Source organism: Ostrea edulis, chromosome 6 (assembly GCF_947568905.1).
Source record: "Ostrea edulis chromosome 6, xbOstEdul1.1, whole genome shotgun sequence".
Taxonomy (NCBI): domain Eukaryota; kingdom Metazoa; phylum Mollusca; class Bivalvia; order Ostreida; family Ostreidae; genus Ostrea; species Ostrea edulis.
In genome coordinates this window covers 43,093,460-43,114,753 of record NC_079169.1, presented here as the reverse complement: position 1 = coordinate 43,114,753, position 21,294 = coordinate 43,093,460, and the positions used below count along the sequence as shown (strand labels likewise).

The following is a 21,294-nucleotide window of genomic DNA, read 5'->3' as shown; positions in this document are numbered from 1 at the left end:
TTGGGGTTGTGTCGGAAAGCAACAGAATTGTTAGCTAGGCCACTCAGCTCCTACACTTGGTCCTTTGTGTCTTTGTGACTTTAGAATTGTGTCTTGGTGACGTGTTTCAGGGATAGTGTCTCGGTGACTTTCCCAGGTGATAGGACGGTAGAGAGCTTAGGTTAGGTGGCTGCAGACTGTGTCGGGAAACAACAGAATTGTTTATTATACCACTCAGTCTGTAGCTACTTAAGTTATACATGTATTTGTGATTTCTCGTTTCGATTAGTCTGATTATTTTTTTTACTATTAGCTCATGGTTTGTTTAATGATCATCCAAGTAGGACCAAGGAAAATATTATTCCGGGTTTTAGTCAGTTAGCCTATCCTGGTTTATTTATTAACGTTAATGTTATTGTTCCTGTTCGTCTGCAACGAAGATAGATACGTGACAGTAAGTGTATTATAATTGAACTTAATTTCTTAGAAAGGAAACCTAAGCGAACTCATCAATTTTCTGATCATTTATTAGGTAAATACGTTACATATATATATAAAATAGCCTATATATATACAGAAAAGGAATATTATCCTACTAGTAGATTCCGTAGCCCTTGGGGCTAGTGATACTCTGAAATAATGCTCAGTTGACCAATGTGGGACTTGAATTTGATATTATCATGCGTGGAAACAAATCACTGGGAATTTCAAAAATCCCACCAACGTGCCTGGTGAGTACAGTAAATTTTAACCTGTTTTCAAAATCTTTATTCAAAAATTTATATCGTTGTGGTGATAACTTGATCCCGAATTTTCTTTTTGATTATGGCAGTTCAGGTGGTATATAAGTTTTGAAATAATTTCTTTAGAAGGAAGAATAAAAAATTTGAAAATAAACTTGATTACACTAAAAATAATGAGACCATAGGACAACAAAAATCTAAAAGAATTAGGGGGGAGGGGAGATTTCTGTAGAGAATGTAACTGCTAACATTCACAAGGGATGTAATATTTTTTTTCTAAAGGAAGCTGTGTAGCAACTTCACTTGTTTGCATTGCTCATAAAGAGGTTAATGAAAAATTACTAGGAGAATGGATTGCTCCAAGAAGGTGATTTGTTGTACAGACATGTCACAGTTTCAGTGTAATCATTCATACCTTCATCTACATGATTTGCCATCATCATTTCTGCCTTCGATCAATTAACACATGTATCAATATCGAATATTTACACGGGTGATATGATTAATGGTTTGGAAGACAATGATCCTTTCCTTTCTCTTGCTTCTATCTTAAATCTCTCCTTTGCAATCAATCAAAAGGATCGGTTCAGCTGCTATATTTGCCGTTAATTTAAATTTCTATGTATTTAATTATCAAGCACTTGACATGCTAATCTAAACAATGACAGCATGTGGATTTTCAAACTTACATTTAGATCTGCTTCCTGTTGCTTTCTTTTTTCACTTTCAAGACATCAATTCTTCCCTAGCAGCATAGGTTGATTGTTTGGGGTTTAACACCGTATTAGCAATATTTTAGGTATTTTGCGGCAGTTAACTAAATAAAGTATGATCGGTTTTGAAGTGTGTTGGAGTAGCAAAGGAATTAAACAGAATAGATATACAGTATATATAGCATTAGAATCTTTGTGACATTTTACACAGTTCGTCACTTCGTTTCAGTACTTTCAGTACTTTGATTTTCATACGTGTTGGGATCGAGATTGTGTACACACAGGTCACGTGCTACCTACATTAGTTTGATGACGCGACCTCTAATTATAGAATGGGTCTAGACATGATACAATCTCTAACCAGAGTTATCGTTCCCGCTACGCTCCACTAATGCAGAAGCTGGTAAATATGAGACACCTGAGCGAATTGAAAGGTTTTATATAAATATTCATTCATCCAATAATACTAGAATAATCATGGAATTCGTTGTTTTTGTGAACTTACTGTAAGATTTTAAGCTTAACACTAAAACTTGTAAAATGATACTTTATTATGCAATAGGTAGAAATATGTTTTGCCAAGAATCTTGACATCCAGACGTTGACAGAGGTGTTGTAGCGCAGCGTAATACGCCCTCTGGTGAGAGATTGGACATGATATTGTAACGGAAGCTAACCGGAACTTTCTCTCTCTAAATAATAAAGCCAAAACGGATCAGAGCAGTAAATCCGGAATACTGCACCACGCTTTGACCTCATCTGACCAGCTTTCCTTGTAAGAAACGGCCGACCATGACTTTTCATATAATTAGGAACCCTCATTGTTATACAGGGTATACATGAAACGAATTCTTGCAAGTTTGATAAAAATCAATACGTGCAAACCAGTACTGCAAACATAGGCTCTAATCACATGAAACGCAAGGGATGCTTAGGAACACTGTTAATGTAAATACGTTTGATAAAGGTGTGTAATTTCGACATTGATGAATTAGATAAAGAGTTATTTATGTTACCACTGTTTGTCGGAAACATACTGAATGGTGGATTCAATCTAGAAAATAATGCAAGAGATTAAGACCGTCCTAAAGTCCCCTGTGGGTCAAGGACAATGCCATGGTGGGAGTCCGAGGTGGGATTTAATCCCCAGAAAGTTCTTGGATTGCATGGTGGGTTTTTGTCGGTTTTTTTCTTTTGCCAGGCGAAAATATTTTGTACACGTAGCAATTTTCCCGCGAATTCTATTTTGAAAACTGACCTTTAAATAGAGTCGAGGGAAATTTATTTGTTTATATATTTCGTGACCCTTTCTTGTAACCTTAGTTTATATATGTATATATTTGTTGGTATCTCCTGTACTAGTGATCTGGTTTTGAGTGAATAAATAATTGAATTGTAGAAGTCCTGGAAGCTCCTAGATTTAGCTTTTATTACATGACAATTGTCTGATCAAGATAGTGCAGTCACTTATTTTCAAAACTGTGATACTGTGACATATAAGGTCTACTCTTAACAATGACTCTCTCTCTCTCTCTCTCTCTCTCTCTCTCTCTCTCTCTCTCTCTCTCTCTCTCTCTCTCTAAAAGTACCCCCTACGTGAAAATCAATCATTTCAAGCTGCCATGCTTTTTTAAAAATATGCTTTCAGTCTGATTGATTGTTATCTGGATATCGTATGCTAGCGTATCGTATTTCAACAAACACTTGTATTGCGTAACAGTTCGCGGCTACTACACAATTCTACACAAGCAGCAACGAAGCAGTTCAGTTTGATAACAATCGAATTAAAATACATATGTAGATAGGAATACGGCTTCTGGTTTTTAAAATAGATAAATTATATTTTAGATAAATAAATAAAAGATAAACTGAAATTGATAGGTCGTTTGCGCGTCACAATCTAGAATACATAAATGTTTCGACAAGAATTACATTTTCCATTGTTTTGTTAGTAATGAATTAAAAAAGCCCAATGGAAAATGTAACCTTTCATATAAAATTGAGATTAATCTTTAAAGCCCTCCCTTACTTCCATAAACACATGCTGACTGCATCTGGGCGTGGATTGTTGACATGATTTTATTTTTTAAATGCTATTATCATTGAGAAATACGGATTTACTGGTACACATTACCAGGAAGTAAGGGTAAAAGCTAACCCAGTATTGGACAGAAGAAATTTTTACACTGCGTATATTAATGTTTGTGTGGCTCAGAACAAGGCAAATGAAAGTAAGTAATACTTTTCTTCTACTGTGTACTGTGAATTCATGATTATCAACTTAGATTTTTAAAAACTATCATCCGATTTCCGAATAAAAGTATTTCCTAACTATAAAATCTCGATAGAACAAAGAGAGGTGAGGCAAAAAATCTAATGATTAGTTTTTAACGAGTCCTCTTCACAGGTACAAATCTAATGATTTAGATTTTAACGAGTCCTCTTCACAGGTACAAATCTAATGATTTAGATTTTGATTAGTCCTCTTCACAGGTACAAATCTAATGATTTAGATTTTGATTAGTCCTCTTCACAGGTACAAATCTAATGATTTAGATTTTGATTAGTCCTCTTCACAGGTACAAATCTAATGATTTAGATTTTGATAAGTCCTCTTCACAGGTACAAATCTAATGATTTAGATTTTGATTAGTCCTCTTCACAGGTACAAATCTAATGATTTAGATTTTGATTAGTCCTCTTCACAGGTACAAATCTAATGATTTAGATTTTGATTAGTCCTCTTCACAGGTACAAATCTAATGATTTAGATTTTGATTAGTCCTCTTCACAGGTACAAATCTAATGATTTAGATTTTGATAAGTCCTCTTCACAGGTACAAATCTAATGATTTAGATTTTAATTAGTCCTATTCATAGGTACTGTAGAGACATGGGAAGACCTCTTCAGTAGGTGCACACTAGGTCACGTGATTTGATACTGTATACATGTATTACCGCACGAATTGAATTTTATCCAAAGAAAATGAGGAGATATTTTTCTGGGTCCTTGTATAGCATTCAATTAAAAGAGTTCGGCTTTTTCGTTCCTATTCATTGTGTATAGCATTTACTACACATATCACTCTTTTTTTTAATTTTTGTAGTCACAGAGCTGAAAAATGCAGTGTATAAATTTGTATTTGTATCTGATAGGAAGTACATGTTTCTGATGGGTTTTTTTTTCCAGACTTCATCGTGATGAAGGTTTGGACCACATTAACAAGAAGTCACTTGCTGCATGATGCATGGCATTTGGATGATTACACTGGTGTGTGCAGATTTCAATCACCATCATAGGAACTAAAACCTTAAAAGTTGTAATTAATGTTACAGTTGATGATTAACACGCCAATTTCGAGATAAGAGCGATCCCGGTTAGAATAGGTCCTCAGTACCCCTTACTTGTCTTAAGAGGCGATTAAATGGGGCGGTCCTTCGGATGAGACCGCAAAAAAAAACAACCCGAGGCCCGTGTCACAGCAGATTTCTCCATATGTGTGAAAAATTCTCTAGAGGGACGTTAAACAATATTCTGTGTAGGAGCTGCATTTAGTGGCATTTTGAATGCCTAAGTGGGAAAGAGTGGACCTACAGTAAGTGAGCTACTTCTGTTGAAATATGTAAATGTAAGAAATACTGAACACACGAGAGAAATGTTTAATTACAGTGAAAACATAAAAAACAAATTCATATTTACAAGTGATATCCTAGACATGGTATGTATGAGCAACGCAACGAAATATCGTGATATGATAAGAATTTCATGAATTTAATTACTCTCTGATCTGAATACTTATCACTTACATGTATTTAGTTTGTGTATCAATCGAATGCGGGTAATGAAACTACGTATGAACACTTACTGAGCACATTAAGATGGATATGAATTTGTCCCACTTGCGCTTGTACACAAATTGTCTTACCGCCTTACTGTATTTGAGAGTTGTCTAAAAGGAAATAAGTCGAACGCATCTCGAAACTTGTGTATTTCTACTATTTTAGTCATTTCTTAAATTTGCTTTCAACTTTGTTTTAGGACTGATAAGTGCAATGGTTACTGCTGCTGTTTTATCCGTCATTTTTGAATCCCTTGACATTATCAAGCTCAGATGTGTTGACGCATGCTGGAAAAATAAAAACAATCCACAGTAAGCACACTTTAACCTTGTAGAAAAATTGAGAACACATGCCTTATTGTTGATCCATCTTTTCTGTAAATATATTTGATACATTTCTTACACAGGTATACAAAGTACACTTCCTCTTCCATACCGAACAGGCTGACAACATCTATTTTCTACATGTTCCGTGTAATGGTCAGCTACATCCTGATGCTGTGCGTCATGACAATGAATGTTTGGATATTGCTGACCATTTTGTTCGGGACAGCTGCAGGCCACTGCCTCAGAAGAATCATGAAAAATCAACATACAAGACCAGACTTCGATATTGGGGGTACCCACCTTGATGAAGAAACAAATCATAAGAATTTTGAACCGTTACTTAACGAAGAGAATGAGCTAACTGAAGTCAGGGGAGAAGCAGTTTCTGGACTGTAACAAAGAAAGATATACGTAACTAGCTATATCAGAATACGCCTTTTGTTCTAAAAAGACACACCGGTGAACACTTCAGTGAGACTTTGATGGTAGATACATGCAACTTTTTTTTATTCTATCTTATGATTTATACATACTGTATGTACTACGTACCGCCAAGGTAAACGATGTGATGTGCTTTTCCTGGAACAAATAATTGAAACTACATGTAGTTATTAATGTGCAGGAACTATTAAAAGTCTAAAAATGTGCTGCAGAGAAAAAATCATTAAATTATTTGTTATAAGTAGTGCGGGTTAACATTGCCTCTAACAAAAATATACGCTATTGAATTTGAGAGCCAAAGGAAGGTCAGTAGGACCCATACAACTGACTCTGACCTAGTCCTGCTCTCTGACTCTGACCTAGTCCTGCTCTCTGACTCTGACCTAGTCCTGCTCTCTGACTCTGACCTAGTCCTGCTCTCTGACTCTGACCTAGTCCTGCTCTCTGACTCTGACCTAGTCCTGCTCTCTGCCTCTGACCTAGTCATGCTCTCTGACTCTGACCCAGTCCTGCTCTCTGACTCTGACCCAGTCCTGCTCTCTGACTCTGACCTAGTCCTGCTCTCTGACTCTGACCTAGTCCTGCTCTCTGACTCTGACCTAGTCCTGCTCTCTGGTGCTGACATAATCATGCTTTCTGACCTAGTTCTGCTCTCTGACGCTGACCTAGTCCTGCTCTCTGACTCTGACCTAGTCCTGCTCTCTGCCTCTGACCTAGTCCTGCTCTCTGACTCTGACCTAGTCCTGCTCTCTGTCTCTGACCTAGTCCTGCTCTCTGACTCTGACCCAGTCCTGCTCTTTGACTCTGACCCAGTCCTGCTCTCTGACTCTGACCTAGTCCTGTTCTCTGACTCTAACGTAGTCCTGCTCTCTGACTCTGACCTATTCCTGCTCTCTGACCTATTCCTGCTCTCTGACCTAGTCCTGCTCTCTGACCTTGTCCTGCTCTCTGACCTAGTCCTGCTCTATGATTCTGACCCAGTCATGCTCTCTGACTCTAACCTAGTCCTGCTCTCTGGCTCTGACCTATTCCTGCTCTCTGGCCTAGTCCTGCTCTCTGACTCTAACCTAGTCCTGCTCTCTGACTCTGACCTAGTCCTGCTCTCTGACTCTGACCTAGTCCTGCTCTCTGACTCTGACCCAGTCCTGCTCTCTGACTCTGACCCAGTCCTGCTCTCTGACTCTGACCTAGTCCTGCTCTATGATTCTGACCTAGTCCTGCTCTCTGACTCTGACTTAGTCCTGCTCTCTGACTCTGACCTATTCCTGCTCTATGATTCTGACCCAGTCCTGCTCTCTAACCTAGTCCTGCTCTCTGACTCTGACCTAGTCCTGCTCTCTGACCTATTCCTGCTCTCTGACCTTGTCCTGCTCTCTGACCTAGTCCTGCTCTATGATTCTGACCCAGTCCTGCTCTCTGACTCTGACCTAGTCCTGCTCTCTGGCCTAGTCCTGCTCTCTGAATCTAACCTAGTCCTGCTCTCTGACTCTAACCTAGTCCTGCTCTCTGACTCTGACCTAGTCCTGCTCTCTGACTCTGACCTTGTCCTGCTCTCTGACCTAGTCCTGCTCTATGATTCTGACCTAGTCCTGCTCTCTGACTCTGACTTTGTCCTGCTCTCTGACTCTGACCTATTCCTGCTCTATGATTCTGACCCAGTCCTGCTCTCTAACCTAGTCCTGCTCTCTGACTCTGACCTATTCCTGTTCTCTGACTCTAACCTAGTCCTGCTATCTGACATATTCCTGCTCTCTGACCTAGTCCTGCTCTCTGACCTTGTCCTGCTCTCTGACCTAGTCCTGCTCTATGATTCTGACCCAGTCATGCTCTCTGACTCTAACCTAGTCCTGCTCTCTGACTCTGACCTAGTCCTGCTCTCTGGCCTAGTCCTGCTCTCTGACTCTAACCTAATCCTGCTCTCTGACTCTAACCTAGTCCTGCTCTCTGACTCTGACCTAGTCCTGCTCTCTGACTCTGACCCAGTCATGCTCTCTGACTCTGACCTAGTCCTGTTCTCTGACTCTAACCTAGTCCTGCTCTCTGAATCTGACCTAGTCCTGTTCTCTGACTCTAACCTAGTCCTGCTCTCTGACTCTGACCTATTCCTGCTCTCTGACTCTGACCTAGTCCTGCTCTCTGACCTGGTCCTGCTCTCTGACCTTGTCCTGCTCTCTGACCTAGTCCTGCTCTATGATTCTGACCTAGTCCTGCTCTCTGACTCTGACTTAGTCCTGCTCTCTGACTCTGACCTATTCCTGCTCTATGATTCTGACCCAGTCCTGCTCTCTAACCTAGTCCTGCTCTATGATTCTGACCTCGTCCTGCTCTATGATTCTGACCCAGTCCTCCCCTCTAATCTAGTCCTGCTATCTGACCTATTCCTGCTCTCTGACTCTGACCTAGACATGCTTCCTGACTCTGACTTAGTCATGCTATCTGATTCTGACCTAGTCCTGCTCTCTGGTGCTGACCTAGTCCTGCTCTCTGGTGCTGACATAATCATGCTTTCTGACCTAGTTCTGCTCTCTGACGCTGACCTAGTCCTGCTCTCTGACTCTGACCTATTCCTGTTCTCTGACTCTAACCTAGTCCTGCTATCTGACATATTCCTGCTCTCTGACCTAGTCCTGCTCTCTGACCTTGTCCTGCTCTCTGACCTAGTCCTGCTCTATGATTCTGACCCAGTCATGCTCTCTGACTCTAACCTAGTCCTGCTCTCTGACTCTGACCTAGTCCTGCTCTCTGGCCTAGTCCTGCTCTCTGACTCTGACCCAGTCCTGCTCTCTGACTCTGACCCAGTCCTGCTCTCTGACTCTGACCTAGTCCTGCTCTATGATTCTGACCTAGTCCTGCTCTCTGACTCTGACTTAGTCCTGCTCTCTGACTCTGACCTATTCCTGCTCTATGATTCTGACCCAGTCCTGCTCTCTAACCTAGTCCTGCTCTCTGACTCTGACCTAGTCCTGCTCTCTGACCTATTCCTGCTCTCTGACCTTGTCCTGCTCTCTGACCTAGTCCTGCTCTATGATTCTGACCCAGTCCTGCTCTCTGACTCTGACCTAGTCCTGCTCTCTGGCCTAGTCCTGGTCTCTGAATCTAACCTAGTCCTGCTCTCTGACTCTAACCTAGTCCTGCTCTCTGACTCTGACCTAGTCCTGCTCTCTGACTCTGACCTTGTCCTGCTCTCTGACCTAGTCCTGCTCTATGATTCTGACCTAGTCCTGCTCTCTGACTCTGACTTTGTCCTGCTCTCTGACTCTGACCTATTCCTGCTCTATGATTCTGACCCAGTCCTGCTCTCTAACCTAGTCCTGCTCTCTGACTCTGACCTATTCCTGTTCTCTGACTCTAACCTAGTCCTGCTATCTGACATATTCCTGCTCTCTGACCTAGTCCTGCTCTCTGACCTTGTCCTGCTCTCTGACCTAGTCCTGCTCTATGATTCTGACCCAGTCATGCTCTCTGACTCTAACCTAGTCCTGCTCTCTGACTCTGACCTAGTCCTGCTCTCTGGCCTAGTCCTGCTCTCTGACTCTAACCTAATCCTGCTCTCTGACTCTAACCTAGTCCTGCTCTCTGACTCTGACCTAGTCCTGCTCTCTGACTCTGACCCAGTCATGCTCTCTGACTCTGACCTAGTCCTGTTCTCTGACTCTAACCTAGTCCTGCTCTCTGAATCTGACCTAGTCCTGTTCTCTGACTCTAACCTAGTCCTGCTCTCTGACTCTGACCTATTCCTGCTCTCTGACTCTGACCTAGTCCTGCTCTCTGACCTGGTCCTGCTCTCTGACCTTGTCCTGCTCTCTGACCTAGTCCTGCTCTATGATTCTGACCTAGTCCTGCTCTCTGACTCTGACTTAGTCCTGCTCTCTGACTCTGACCTATTCCTGCTCTATGATTCTGACCCAGTCCTGCTCTCTAACCTAGTCCTGCTCTATGATTCTGACCTCGTCCTGCTCTATGATTCTGACCCAGTCCTCCCCTCTAATCTAGTCCTGCTATCTGACCTATTCCTGCTCTCTGACTCTGACCTAGACATGCTTCCTGACTCTGACTTAGTCATGCTATCTGATTCTGACCTAGTCCTGCTCTCTGGTGCTGACCTAGTCCTGCTCTCTGGTGCTGACATAATCATGCTTTCTGACCTAGTTCTGCTCTCTGACGCTGACCTAGTCCTGCTCTCTGACTCTGACCTAGTCCTGCTCTCTGACTCTGACCTAGTCCTGCTCTCTGACTCTGACCTAGTCCTGCTCTCTGCCTCTGACCTAGTCATGCTCTCTGACTCTGACCCAGTCATGCTCTCTGACTCTGACCTAGTCCTGCTCTCTGACTCTAACCTAGTCCTGCTCTCTGACTCTAACATATTCCTGCTCTCTGACATATTCCTGCTCTCTGACCTAGTCCTGCTCTCTGACCTTGTCCTGCTCTCTGACCTAGTCCTGCTCTATGATTCTGACCTCGTCCTGCTCTATGATTCTGACCCAGTCCTCCCCTCTAACCTAGTCCTGCTATCTGACCTATTCCTGCTCTCTGACTCTGACCTAGACATGCTTCCTGACTCTGACCTAGTCATGCTATCTGATTCTGACCTAGTCCTGCTCTCTGGTGCTGACCTAGTCCTGCTCTCTGGTGCTGACATAATCATGCTTTCTGACCTAGTTCTGCTCTCTGACGCTGACCTAGTCCTGCTCTCTGACTCTGACCTAGTCCTACTCTCTGACTCTGACCTAGTCCTGCTCTCTGACTCTGACCTAGTCCTGCTCTCTGACTCTGACCTAGTCCTGCTCTCTGACTCTGACCTAGTCCTGCTCTCTGACTCTAACCTAGTCCTGCTCTCTGACTCTGACCTATTCCTGCTCTCTGACTCTGACCTAGTCCTGCTCTCTGACCTATTCCTGCTCTCTGACCTTGTCCTGCTCTCTGACCTAGTCGTGCTCTATGATTCTGACCCAGTCATGCTCTCTGACTCTAACCTAGTCCTGCTCTCTGACTCTGACCTATTCCTGCTCTCTGACATAGTCCTGCTCTCTGACTCTGACATAGTCCTGCTTTCTGGCGCTGACCTAGTCCTGCTCTCTGTCGTTAACCTAGTCATGCTCTCTGGTGCGGACCTAGTCATACTCTCTGACCTAGTCCTGCTCTCGGACGCTGACCTAGTTATGCTCATTGACGCTGACCTAGTACTGCTTTCTGACTCTGACATAGTCTTGCTTTCTGGCGCTGACCTAGTCCTGCTCTCTGACGTTAACCTAGTCATGCTCTCTGATGCTGACCTAGTCCTGCTCTCTGACCTAGTCCTGCTCTCGGACGCTGACCTAGTTATGCTATTTGACTCTGACCTAGTCATTTTCTCGTTCCTCTAAAAGATGAAGGTGGACACTTCAAGAAAATATGCCTACACAAGGACAAATGACAGAGAATTGTTTTAGGGGCTTCAAAAGTTAAAATACAACAACTTCTAAATTTTCAAAATTTCTAGTTAACTCAAACCGGCCTGTTACATTTTGAATGAATAAATCACAACTGTCGTGAGCCCGATAAGATAAGTCATATGCTAAATTTTATTTAAACATTAACTAAATTTATGATAGGTTTGAATGAATTCCTGTTTTCGAATACAAAGATTACAATAAAGAATATGAAACAATACAATAATGATATAATTTGAAAACGCAATGCCGAAACGAAGTAAGATGAGTTGTACTTGAATTGCTGTATTAGAAGAAAAACTTCATGAAAAGACCCGGAACAATACATTCAATAATTGTACAATTTAATAACACACGGTCAAATGCTCAGAAACGGTTGTTTTAGAAGACAGAATCTGGGACAATACAATAATGGTACGATTTGAAAACTCAAGGTCGACATTCAAAGGTGGCAGGGGACAAGGTTTGTTTTTTTTTTGTTCTGAAATATGTGGGTAGGGGGTATACATCAAAGTCAGATTATGACAGACTAATGAAAAATCATATTTCCCTCTTATGTCAATACTTGTATTTCATATTGGTGTAGTTAATAAATTATGACCCTAAATTACATGTAATCTATACATACTGGTGCACAAAACATGTTTTGAGCAGGTACCCCTTTCTTACTTCGATTTTCTCTCATTTGGGCTAATCCGCACCACCCCAAATCATCACAGTACCAAGCGAGGGGATTTAGACATTGTGCACAATCAAGAACTCTGTCTGCCCTTCTTAAAAATCTACCTTTTATTTGGGGCCATCCACCTTTTGCTGGGCCATGCATGTTTTCACCGGAATTTCTTCAACAACTGACCACGTGTTTTAGTTTCGTATTTACACCCATCTATACGCTAAGATTCATGGTGACACCTACATGTTGTATATCAACATTTTTATTAAACACTCAGCTACATTTGACATGTATCCTAATATTATTCTATGCATTTTTACACATGTAATATCTCTTCAAATATGGAGTATTTCCATTTTTAAAGAAAGTTGAACGGGTTTATCAGAGTGCGAATCTGTCCCCTGCTACTCAAAGCCAAAACGAAAGAAGATGAGTTGTAAGTTAAACTAATAAGGCATTAAATGAATTAAGGTGAGTCATCAAATACGAGTCAAACGACAAGTACAAAGACGCACATACGAAAAAATTCATGACCAGCAAATGAATATTTTGACAGTATATATGGCCTCTTCAGTTTCTGCAAGACTCCTGTTCAGAAAATCATAATCAAATGGTATTTGAAGGAGTGTCTTTCAAATTAAATCCAAGAATAATGAAATAAAAATCACAAACCCCTAAGCAGTTTTTGGACGCATTGCTTCAATATATTTAGAAAAACAACCTTTACAAGCAATTTCACCCCTGAGGATATACAATCTAATTAAAATTAGATGTTAGATCCGCTCACATACTCGCTACACTAGCGAGTATGTGAGCGGATCTAACATATAATTTTAATTAGATTGGAGGATATATTAACAAGGAAGAAGGGGACAACTAGCAATAGTTAGCTGTCCAAGACCACAGACAATTATATCGCCTGGATTTGAATTTACTATTATAGAACTCTAAATATATTGTACCCAAGTTCGCCGATGGAAAAACAATAAACCAAATGGTATAAAATTCTACTCTGTATTTTAGTATATCCATACATATTCAAATATGTAGTATTTCCATCGAATACGCATATCCGGTCCGATCAGTTTGATGCAGATTAGTGGTGAAAAAGGAAAAACAAAACTGATTATCAAAAAAAACCCTAAAAATAAATATATAAGAACCTCCCGACTAAACCTCTTTCTCTCTCTCCCCCCCTCCCTCACCCCTCACCCTGTCCGCCCCCTCTTACATCATGTATCCTGTTACTTTCTGCTGATATTACCTCTAAAGTGCAATTGGTTAAACGACGAATTTGAATACAAATGTTTTCCTAGACTGAAGGGTAACGGCGGTGGCCTTGTGCTGTTATACAGAAAAACACTTCGTAAGTTTGTATCAATTGTTAAATGTGTTGAAGACACACTCATATGGTTAAGAGTAGAACAAAGAGATCATCCCGATATTTATATCTGTTTTGCGTATATACCTCATGATCATAACGTTTACTACACAAAGTATAATTGCGATTTATTTGATTGCATCTTAAATGATATGTCAATTTTTACACAGAACGGCACTGTTGTTGTTGCCGGTGACTTAAACAGTAGAGTTGGTAATTTACCTGATTATATTGTAGAAGACTCTCTTGCTATACCTATTCATGATATGCTGTCAAATGTTTTTGATTATAACACCGATTCGGTCATGCCACATCGAGTATCAGAAGATATGATGGTTAATAGGTTTGGCAGAAAGCTTTTAGAATTATGTAAATCTACTGGTTTAAGACTTTGTAATGGTAGAACACCAGGTGATGAAAATGGTCAGTTAACTTTTTACAATCACTTGGGTACAAGTGTTATAGATTACATTTTAGTAGAAGATGCGTACTTTAACAATGTCACTAAGCTTAACGTCTGTGAGTTTAACGAATGGTCAGATCACGCACCAGTAGAATTTACTTTGAAATGTATGAATGCTAGCTTTTCCAATAATAGTGATGTAATCACGAGTGGTCCAAATACGACACGGAAGTTCAGATGGGACGACGAGCACGTGGAACAAATGGAACGTGACCTCAATGACAAAGTCAGTGATCTGTATAATATTATCGACTTAATACAATCATCTACCCTAACACTGGATCGTGGTATTGAGCAGTTTAATTCTATATTAAATGATGTTTTTCAACCTTGTTCTAGAAATGTAAAATGTTGTAAAAAAAATTCACCAAATAAGAAAAGTTCTACCAACAAGGATAAACCTTGGTTTGACGAAAAATGTAAGCACTTGTACAACACTTATCGTCATTTTATGTACATCTTTAATTCTGAGCGTAGCCCGGAAAACAGATGTAATCTGGTTGAAGCTAAAGGTGAATATAAACGTTATGAACGACAGGTCAGACGTAAGTATTTAAGATCAGAGGGGAACCGACTTAGTCTGTTACGTAGGAATAATCCTAGGCAATTTTACAAAGCGTTTAAGAAGAATTCACGGTCTCCACCTACAGAGTTGTCTTTGAATAATTTTTTTGAGCATTTCAAGTCTGTCTGTAACAATGATGGAGATAACAATAATACAGATGTGGACCGAGCTCAAAGTTGCATTTTCGAGGAGCTAGATGTTCCAATATCATGTGATGAAGTTTGTAATGTATTAAAGAAAACGAAAGCTGCTAAATCACCGGGCATTGATAACTTGTTAAATGAATACTTTTGTAAATTTCGAGTTATTTTTACTCCATTGTTGTCACATCTATTCAATATTATCTTTAATCGTGGCACATTTCCAACATGTTGGTCTGAGGGAATTATTTTCCCATCTTTTAAGAAAGGAAATGCTAACGACACTAATAGCTATAGAGGCATAACTCTGGTGAGTTGTTTGGCAAAAATATTTACTTCTGTTTTAAATGATAGGTTGTTAAAATGGTGTTACGGGAATAATTCTGTGTCAGATGCTCAGTTTGGTTTCAAACTAGGTTTTGGCACTTCAGACGCTATATTTGCATTACAAAGTGTCATTAGTAGAACGTTATCACGCAAAAATAAGTTATTTTGCTGTTTTGTTGATTATGAAAAGGCTTTCGATAATGTCAACCGAAACAAGTTATTTTTTAAATTATCACGCTGTGGCATCACTGGTAAATTACTTACAATCATCAAATCACTATATAGTAACTTAAAATCCTGTGTTAGATTTCAATCCGAATTATCGAACTTCTTCTCATGTACAAACGGATTAATGCAAGGTGAGGGGTTGTCCCCCTTTTTGTTCTCTCTCTATGTGAATGATTTTGAGAATGCATTTATTAATAGCTTATGTGATGGAATTGACTTTAAAGATATATCACTGTTTTTGCTAATGTACGCTGATGATACTGTACTTTTTTCTGAATCAGCCACAGGATTACAAAACATGTTAAATACTTTATCAGTTTATTGTAACGAATGGGACCTAAAAGTTAACATTCAAAAAACAAAAGTTCTTGTCTTTCGTAACGGAGGGAAAATAAATGCCGCCAGCAAATGGTTTTACAATGGTAGCGAACTAGAAGTTGTTGACAGTTTTAATTATCTTGGTCTTACTTTAAATTTTAATGGTAAATTTTTAAAGTCTCAGTGTATTATCGCCGAGCAGGGTAGAAAATGTATGTACCATATTCTTCGAATTTGTGATAATCTGTCACTGAATATTGTAACAAAACTTCATGTATTTGATACTTATGTTTCAAGTGTTTTGAATTATGGTAGTGAAATTTGGGGTTTTAACCCAGGTAACGATGTTGAAAAGGTACATGTGGACTTTTGTAAGCGAATTTTACATGTAAAGAAGTGCACTCCAAATTATATGGTTTACGGGGAACTTGGTCGTGTGCCAATGTATAATTTACGTATGATAAAAATTATCAAATATTGGTTGAAAGTTATCAAAACCGACAATTGTATCCTTCAATCTATATATGATGACATGTTGATTTGCAATCACAAGAACTGTAATTGGCGCTGCCAAGTTAAGCATTTATTATTATCGAAAGGATTTGGTGGTGTATGGTTTAACCACTATGTTAATAATGAAGTTTTATTTCTAGAATGTCTCAAACAGCGTTTAACTGACAACTTCATGCAGTCACGAGATGAATTTTTTGTTAATTCACCCAAATGTATTCTGTATAGACACCTTATTGATAATGTTACCATTCAATTTTACTTGACAAAATCTATTCCGGAAAATCTTATTAATCTTTTAGCAAAATTTAGATTGTCTGCTCACCAGCTTAGAATTGAACAAGGTAGATATAATGGCACAGCAAGACAAGATCGATTGTGTGAATTTTGTAATTTGAACGAAGTTGAGGACGAATATCATTTTATTTTAATATGTCCTTTGTACAAAAACCTCAGATCTGCATATATAAAAAAATATTATTGGTCGCATGCTTCTATGTTTAAACTGGTACAATTGATGTCAATTCATAATAGAAAACAAATCTGTAATCTGGGTAAATTTTTAAAAGGTGCTTTACTCTTACGATCTAGCCAAACTATCGTCTAATGTATATGCTGGTTTTTGTTGGTTTCTTTTTTATGTAAACTTGTCTTATAACTCTCTTCATGTATGTCCATCCTCTAATATTCACTCCACTTTTCATACTGTATACATCTTTTTTGTTTATACTTTGTAATTGAATATGTATTATGCTGATGAGCCGTAAGGCTTAAAGCCAATAAACAATACAATACAATACCTCTCATCTGTTGAAATCTGAAAGACTAAAGTTGATCAGACAATTATCTAAAGAGAGCGGCGTGGTTACGCATATCATATGGTAAATTTATTACACCGGTGAAGTCCACAAAGAAGCGTCCATCAGTTACAATAGCTGCAAAGTGTTCAGAATGTTTTCAATCGGCAATACTCGGATTATTCTGCTACGCGCAATGACCTCCGAATAATTTTCTTTTCACACACACGCACAAAAAAAATCACGGAAGCTCGTCGATTGGTTGACTAATGAACATAAATATTCATGAAGTCGAGAATTTTTAAAAATTATACAGCCACGGCATTTGACGATGTTAATGATTGCCTAGTGTCTTCCGGTAGATTTTTAGGGAATTCCAGGACTTTTTCTCCAAGCTTACGTACTTCCAAATATAGTACATCCAAGGTTTTCGTTTGGGTTTACTTCCCACCCACCCCCTTTTTTATTTTTAAAACTTCAAAGGATAATGTTTTATTTGCTGCATTGATACATGTATATATCTGAGTAATATCATTTACTGCGTCACTTACATTTGTACTATTTTTGTTATCTAATAATTCATTGAGATGTAAAATATCATTTGTAATTCCACATCAAGCAAAGCATCAGTATCAACATCTTTGCACTGATCAGATCACAACTATTTATTCATACCAATGCTATTCTTACGTCACATCAATCTGGCTTTAGGCCTAACGACTCTACAGTCAATCAGTTATTAAGTATTACTAGTGACTTCTTTAAGGCACTCGATCAGGGAAAAGAAGTTAGAGCTATATTTTTCGATATAAGTAAAGCCTTTGACAAAGTATGGCATAAGGGGTTATTATACAAGCTTGAAAAAATTGGAATTCGTGGTGAATTACTCGCTTGGTTTAGAAGTTACTTATATGATAGGAAACAGTACGTCGTTATCAATGGTAGTAAATCAGACATAGGATACATTAGGTCTGGGGTGCCCCAAGGGAGTATACTTGGTCCTCTACTTTTTCTTATTTATATAAATGACTTGGTCATAGATATTCCATGTGTGGTCAAACTGTTTGCTGATGATACATCACTTTATATTGTTGTCGATAATGCAGACAATGCAGCATCTTTGTTTAATGAAGATCTCGAAAAAATCAACAAATGGTCAAAATAATGGCTTGTATCTTTTAATCCCACTAAAACAGAATGTCTAACTATATCTAATAAGGTCAAGAAACCTTTCCATTCTTCATTGATATTTAACGATGTTCATTTAAAAGAAGTCGAATCTCATAAACATTAAGGGGTAATATTCAGTAGTAATTTATCTTGGCAAGTCCATGTAGACGAAATAGTGAAAAAAGCCTATTCACGCCTGAGTATAATGAGAAGGGCCAAGTTTATCTTAGATAGGAAAACTCTGCAAAAAATATATTTTTCATTTGTAAGACCTGTCCTAGAATATGCTGACATTATATGGGACAGTATACCAGAATATTTAGTTAATAAATTTGAAAACATACAGTTAGAAGCAGCCAGAATGGTTACGGGAATTAATAAACTAGCACCCAGGCATCTTCTATATAAGGAAACGGGATGGGATCCATTGTCAAAGCGTAGAGAAGATCATCGACTTATTCAACTCCACAAGATATACCATAACATGACTCCCAATTACCTAAACAATATAATTCAGTCTCTGAGAAACCAAGGTCACAACTACAACACAAGAGCAACTAATTCACTGCAAAAAATCAACTCTAGAACCAAGCTATACTTTAATTCATTTTTTCCATCTACAATAAGGAAATGGAATGCACTTCCTCGAAATGTCCAATTAAATCCCTCTCTATCTAGCTTTAAGAAATATCTTAATATAAGTGTCATTGATATTCCAAATTATTTTTACTTAGGAACCAGAATCGGACAAACTCTTCATGCAAAATTGAGATTAGAATGCAGTGCTCTTAATCTTCATATGTTTCAAAGAAAATTATGCAATTCACCCCTTTGCATTTGTGGAGAAGTAGAAAGTATTGATCATTTTCTTTTACGTTGTAATATGTACTCAAGAGTTAGGACCAATACAATTCTGACACTGTCATATCCACTTAATGTAAAATCATTGTTATACGTAATGAAAATTTATCTGAAAGTGAGAACAACAGCATTTTTTATTTAGCCCAGAAATTTCTTGTTGAAAGTAAAAGGTTCTGAGCCTACCCCTGAAAGCTGTCCTACTATATCTACACGTAATACTGTCATTTATATATAAAATATACCCATGTGCACCAAGGTTGTAATAAGTGGAAAACCTGTGTTTATTACTCATTGTTTATAAGGCATAACTCTACAATTTGTTATTTCAACTTTGTCTATAGTTTATATTCATTTGATCTGTATCGACACTTATCATACATATAAACATGTGTAATTTTTCTCCCAATACTCAATTCCAGCTTTTCTCTCTTATTCCTATTTCTTTTGGCATGTATTGTAATAATTAGTATACGACTTATTTTACTTAGAATTTTCATTCACCTCTTACTTGTAAGATATTTAGAGCGAGATTAATATAAGCCTTTTGGCTTGTTTCTCAATCTATTTCATGTATAAGACATTGTTTGTAAACATTATTGAATTATTTACGAATAAATATAGTTTAAACTAACTATTTACCCTTCAATGGTTTAACATCACAATCTTCTCTAGGATTCAAAGTATTGTCATAGACAAGTTAGATACCTACATGTAATAAAAAATGATCAGAGAGTTCACAGGGTGGTTTGACATTGAAAAACATAATATTGTGAAGTAGATGATTTGACGCCATCATATAATCGACCACACTAGAACCATTTGAATTCGAAGAAGCAAAATTCCGAAGAGAGTCCCCAATGAATCGACATTATTCGTAGTTTATGAATTTTACATACATGTATATCTGTCAATAAATGACACACCGGACACACGGGGACTTGAACTCTGGGTCTGCGGTTCAGTAATCCGATGTCTTATCGATGAGCTATGTAGATATACAAGCAAGTTGATAAATACCAGTGATTTCACAAAACATTTGAATCTCCATCTTGTGACGTAGAGTCATAAAATGTATAAGTCTTGATGTAGTGAGCTACCTTAAAGTTATGACAAAAATTAGCAAGTCTCCTGGTTTCGTTAGTCTCACTTAAGAATAAGATACATGAATACGTCGTAAATCCGTCCTAAGATAGCTTCACGAGCATACCTGCAGGTTATTTAGTGCAGAAATTAAATCAGGTGTAAATGATATTTTTGGACAAAGAGCAGCAACTCTTATTGGTTTAATCAAAGGCGCATTTTTTCTTAGATACCCCCCTCCTCTTGTGACCCCCTATGTTATTTTGGTGAATTAGCTTTTGACTTGGTTAGCATGTGCCTGGCCTGGATTTCTCGATAAGTCCAAACTTGGACTTAAGTCTGAGATTTTACTCAAATTTTGACTGCTCAAATAAAAGAAAACTCAAACTTAAGTTTGACATTATCCAAGCCAGGTTCCTCAGATCAATTTCTATAGATGTTTTGACTATTAAAGTTTATGCTATTATTTATATATACATTGTATGGTTCGATCGGCGCATATAGTTATTTGCATGTTTACATAATATACATACATATCTAATAGATAGTCAGGACAAGCACGCCAAATCCAATGTAATTGTTGTTTTTATTTAGAAGTTGTGAAGGTCGGGGTAATATTTTATTCAATCAGTTCACAAGTTTTCATATCAAAAGATCACTAAATAGCCCATAATAAATTCACGAATTTCAGAATCACAGAACTTTTTCATATGAAGCATTACACGTGTATTGAAGACTGGTGGTTGAGTTCGTGGGAACACACATGTACCTGCACCCTCCCCCTACAAAAGGAACCTTTATATCTCTGAAGAGCAAAAGTCAAACGAACTCAACGAGATAAAACTTACTTGTATGAAAGTTATTATAGATTATGGCTCTGCATCGGAAATAGCTTGGCAATGTTAGATTAGAAGATGAAAAGTCCTCCACTGACGGGGAGAATACACGATTGTCAATTGCAAGTTCCAATTAAAAGATTAAAATTTGTGAAACATTTGAGTGGTAGGAATTATACTGAGCAACTCATTTAGCGAGTTCCTTGAATAAAACAAACTTTAATTACATTGTCCAACTGAGTCGTCATTCTGAGTAATAGGGTACCCTGTAAAATGGCAAAGTTTTTAAGTCTACCTATTGCTCATTCAACGTGAACTTACGATGTTAGGGGATGACTGTAAAAATGTAGGCCATTAATTAGTTTACTTTCTATAAATTTTATTCATTTCTTAACCACAACAAGCGAGCATCTGAATCTAACGAGGGCCTCACTTTAACGAATAAATACACTCTTCATCACCCCATAAGTAGAC

The 21,294-nt window shown here is 38.4% G+C and overlaps 2 protein-coding genes across 2 annotated transcripts; both read left to right on the top strand.

The window, feature by feature from the left end:
- Positions 1–3,530: 3,530 nt before the first annotated feature.
- Positions 3,531–6,286, top strand: LOC125648438 (uncharacterized). The gene is made up of 3 exons (XM_056139633.1): positions 3,531–3,666; positions 5,475–5,586; positions 5,682–6,286. Exons 2-3 carry the CDS (start codon positions 5,489–5,491, stop codon positions 5,995–5,997), a joined length of 414 nt encoding a protein of 137 aa, XP_055995608.1. The 5' UTR covers positions 3,531–3,666; positions 5,475–5,488; the 3' UTR covers positions 5,998–6,286.
- Positions 6,287–6,414: 128 nt separating this feature from the next.
- On the top strand, positions 6,415–12,386 carry LOC130046793 (uncharacterized). The gene has a single exon (XM_056139632.1). It carries the CDS (start codon positions 6,528–6,530, stop codon positions 11,403–11,405), a length of 4,878 nt encoding a protein of 1,625 aa, XP_055995607.1. The 5' UTR covers positions 6,415–6,527; the 3' UTR covers positions 11,406–12,386.
- Positions 12,387–21,294: the final 8,908 nt, after the last annotated feature.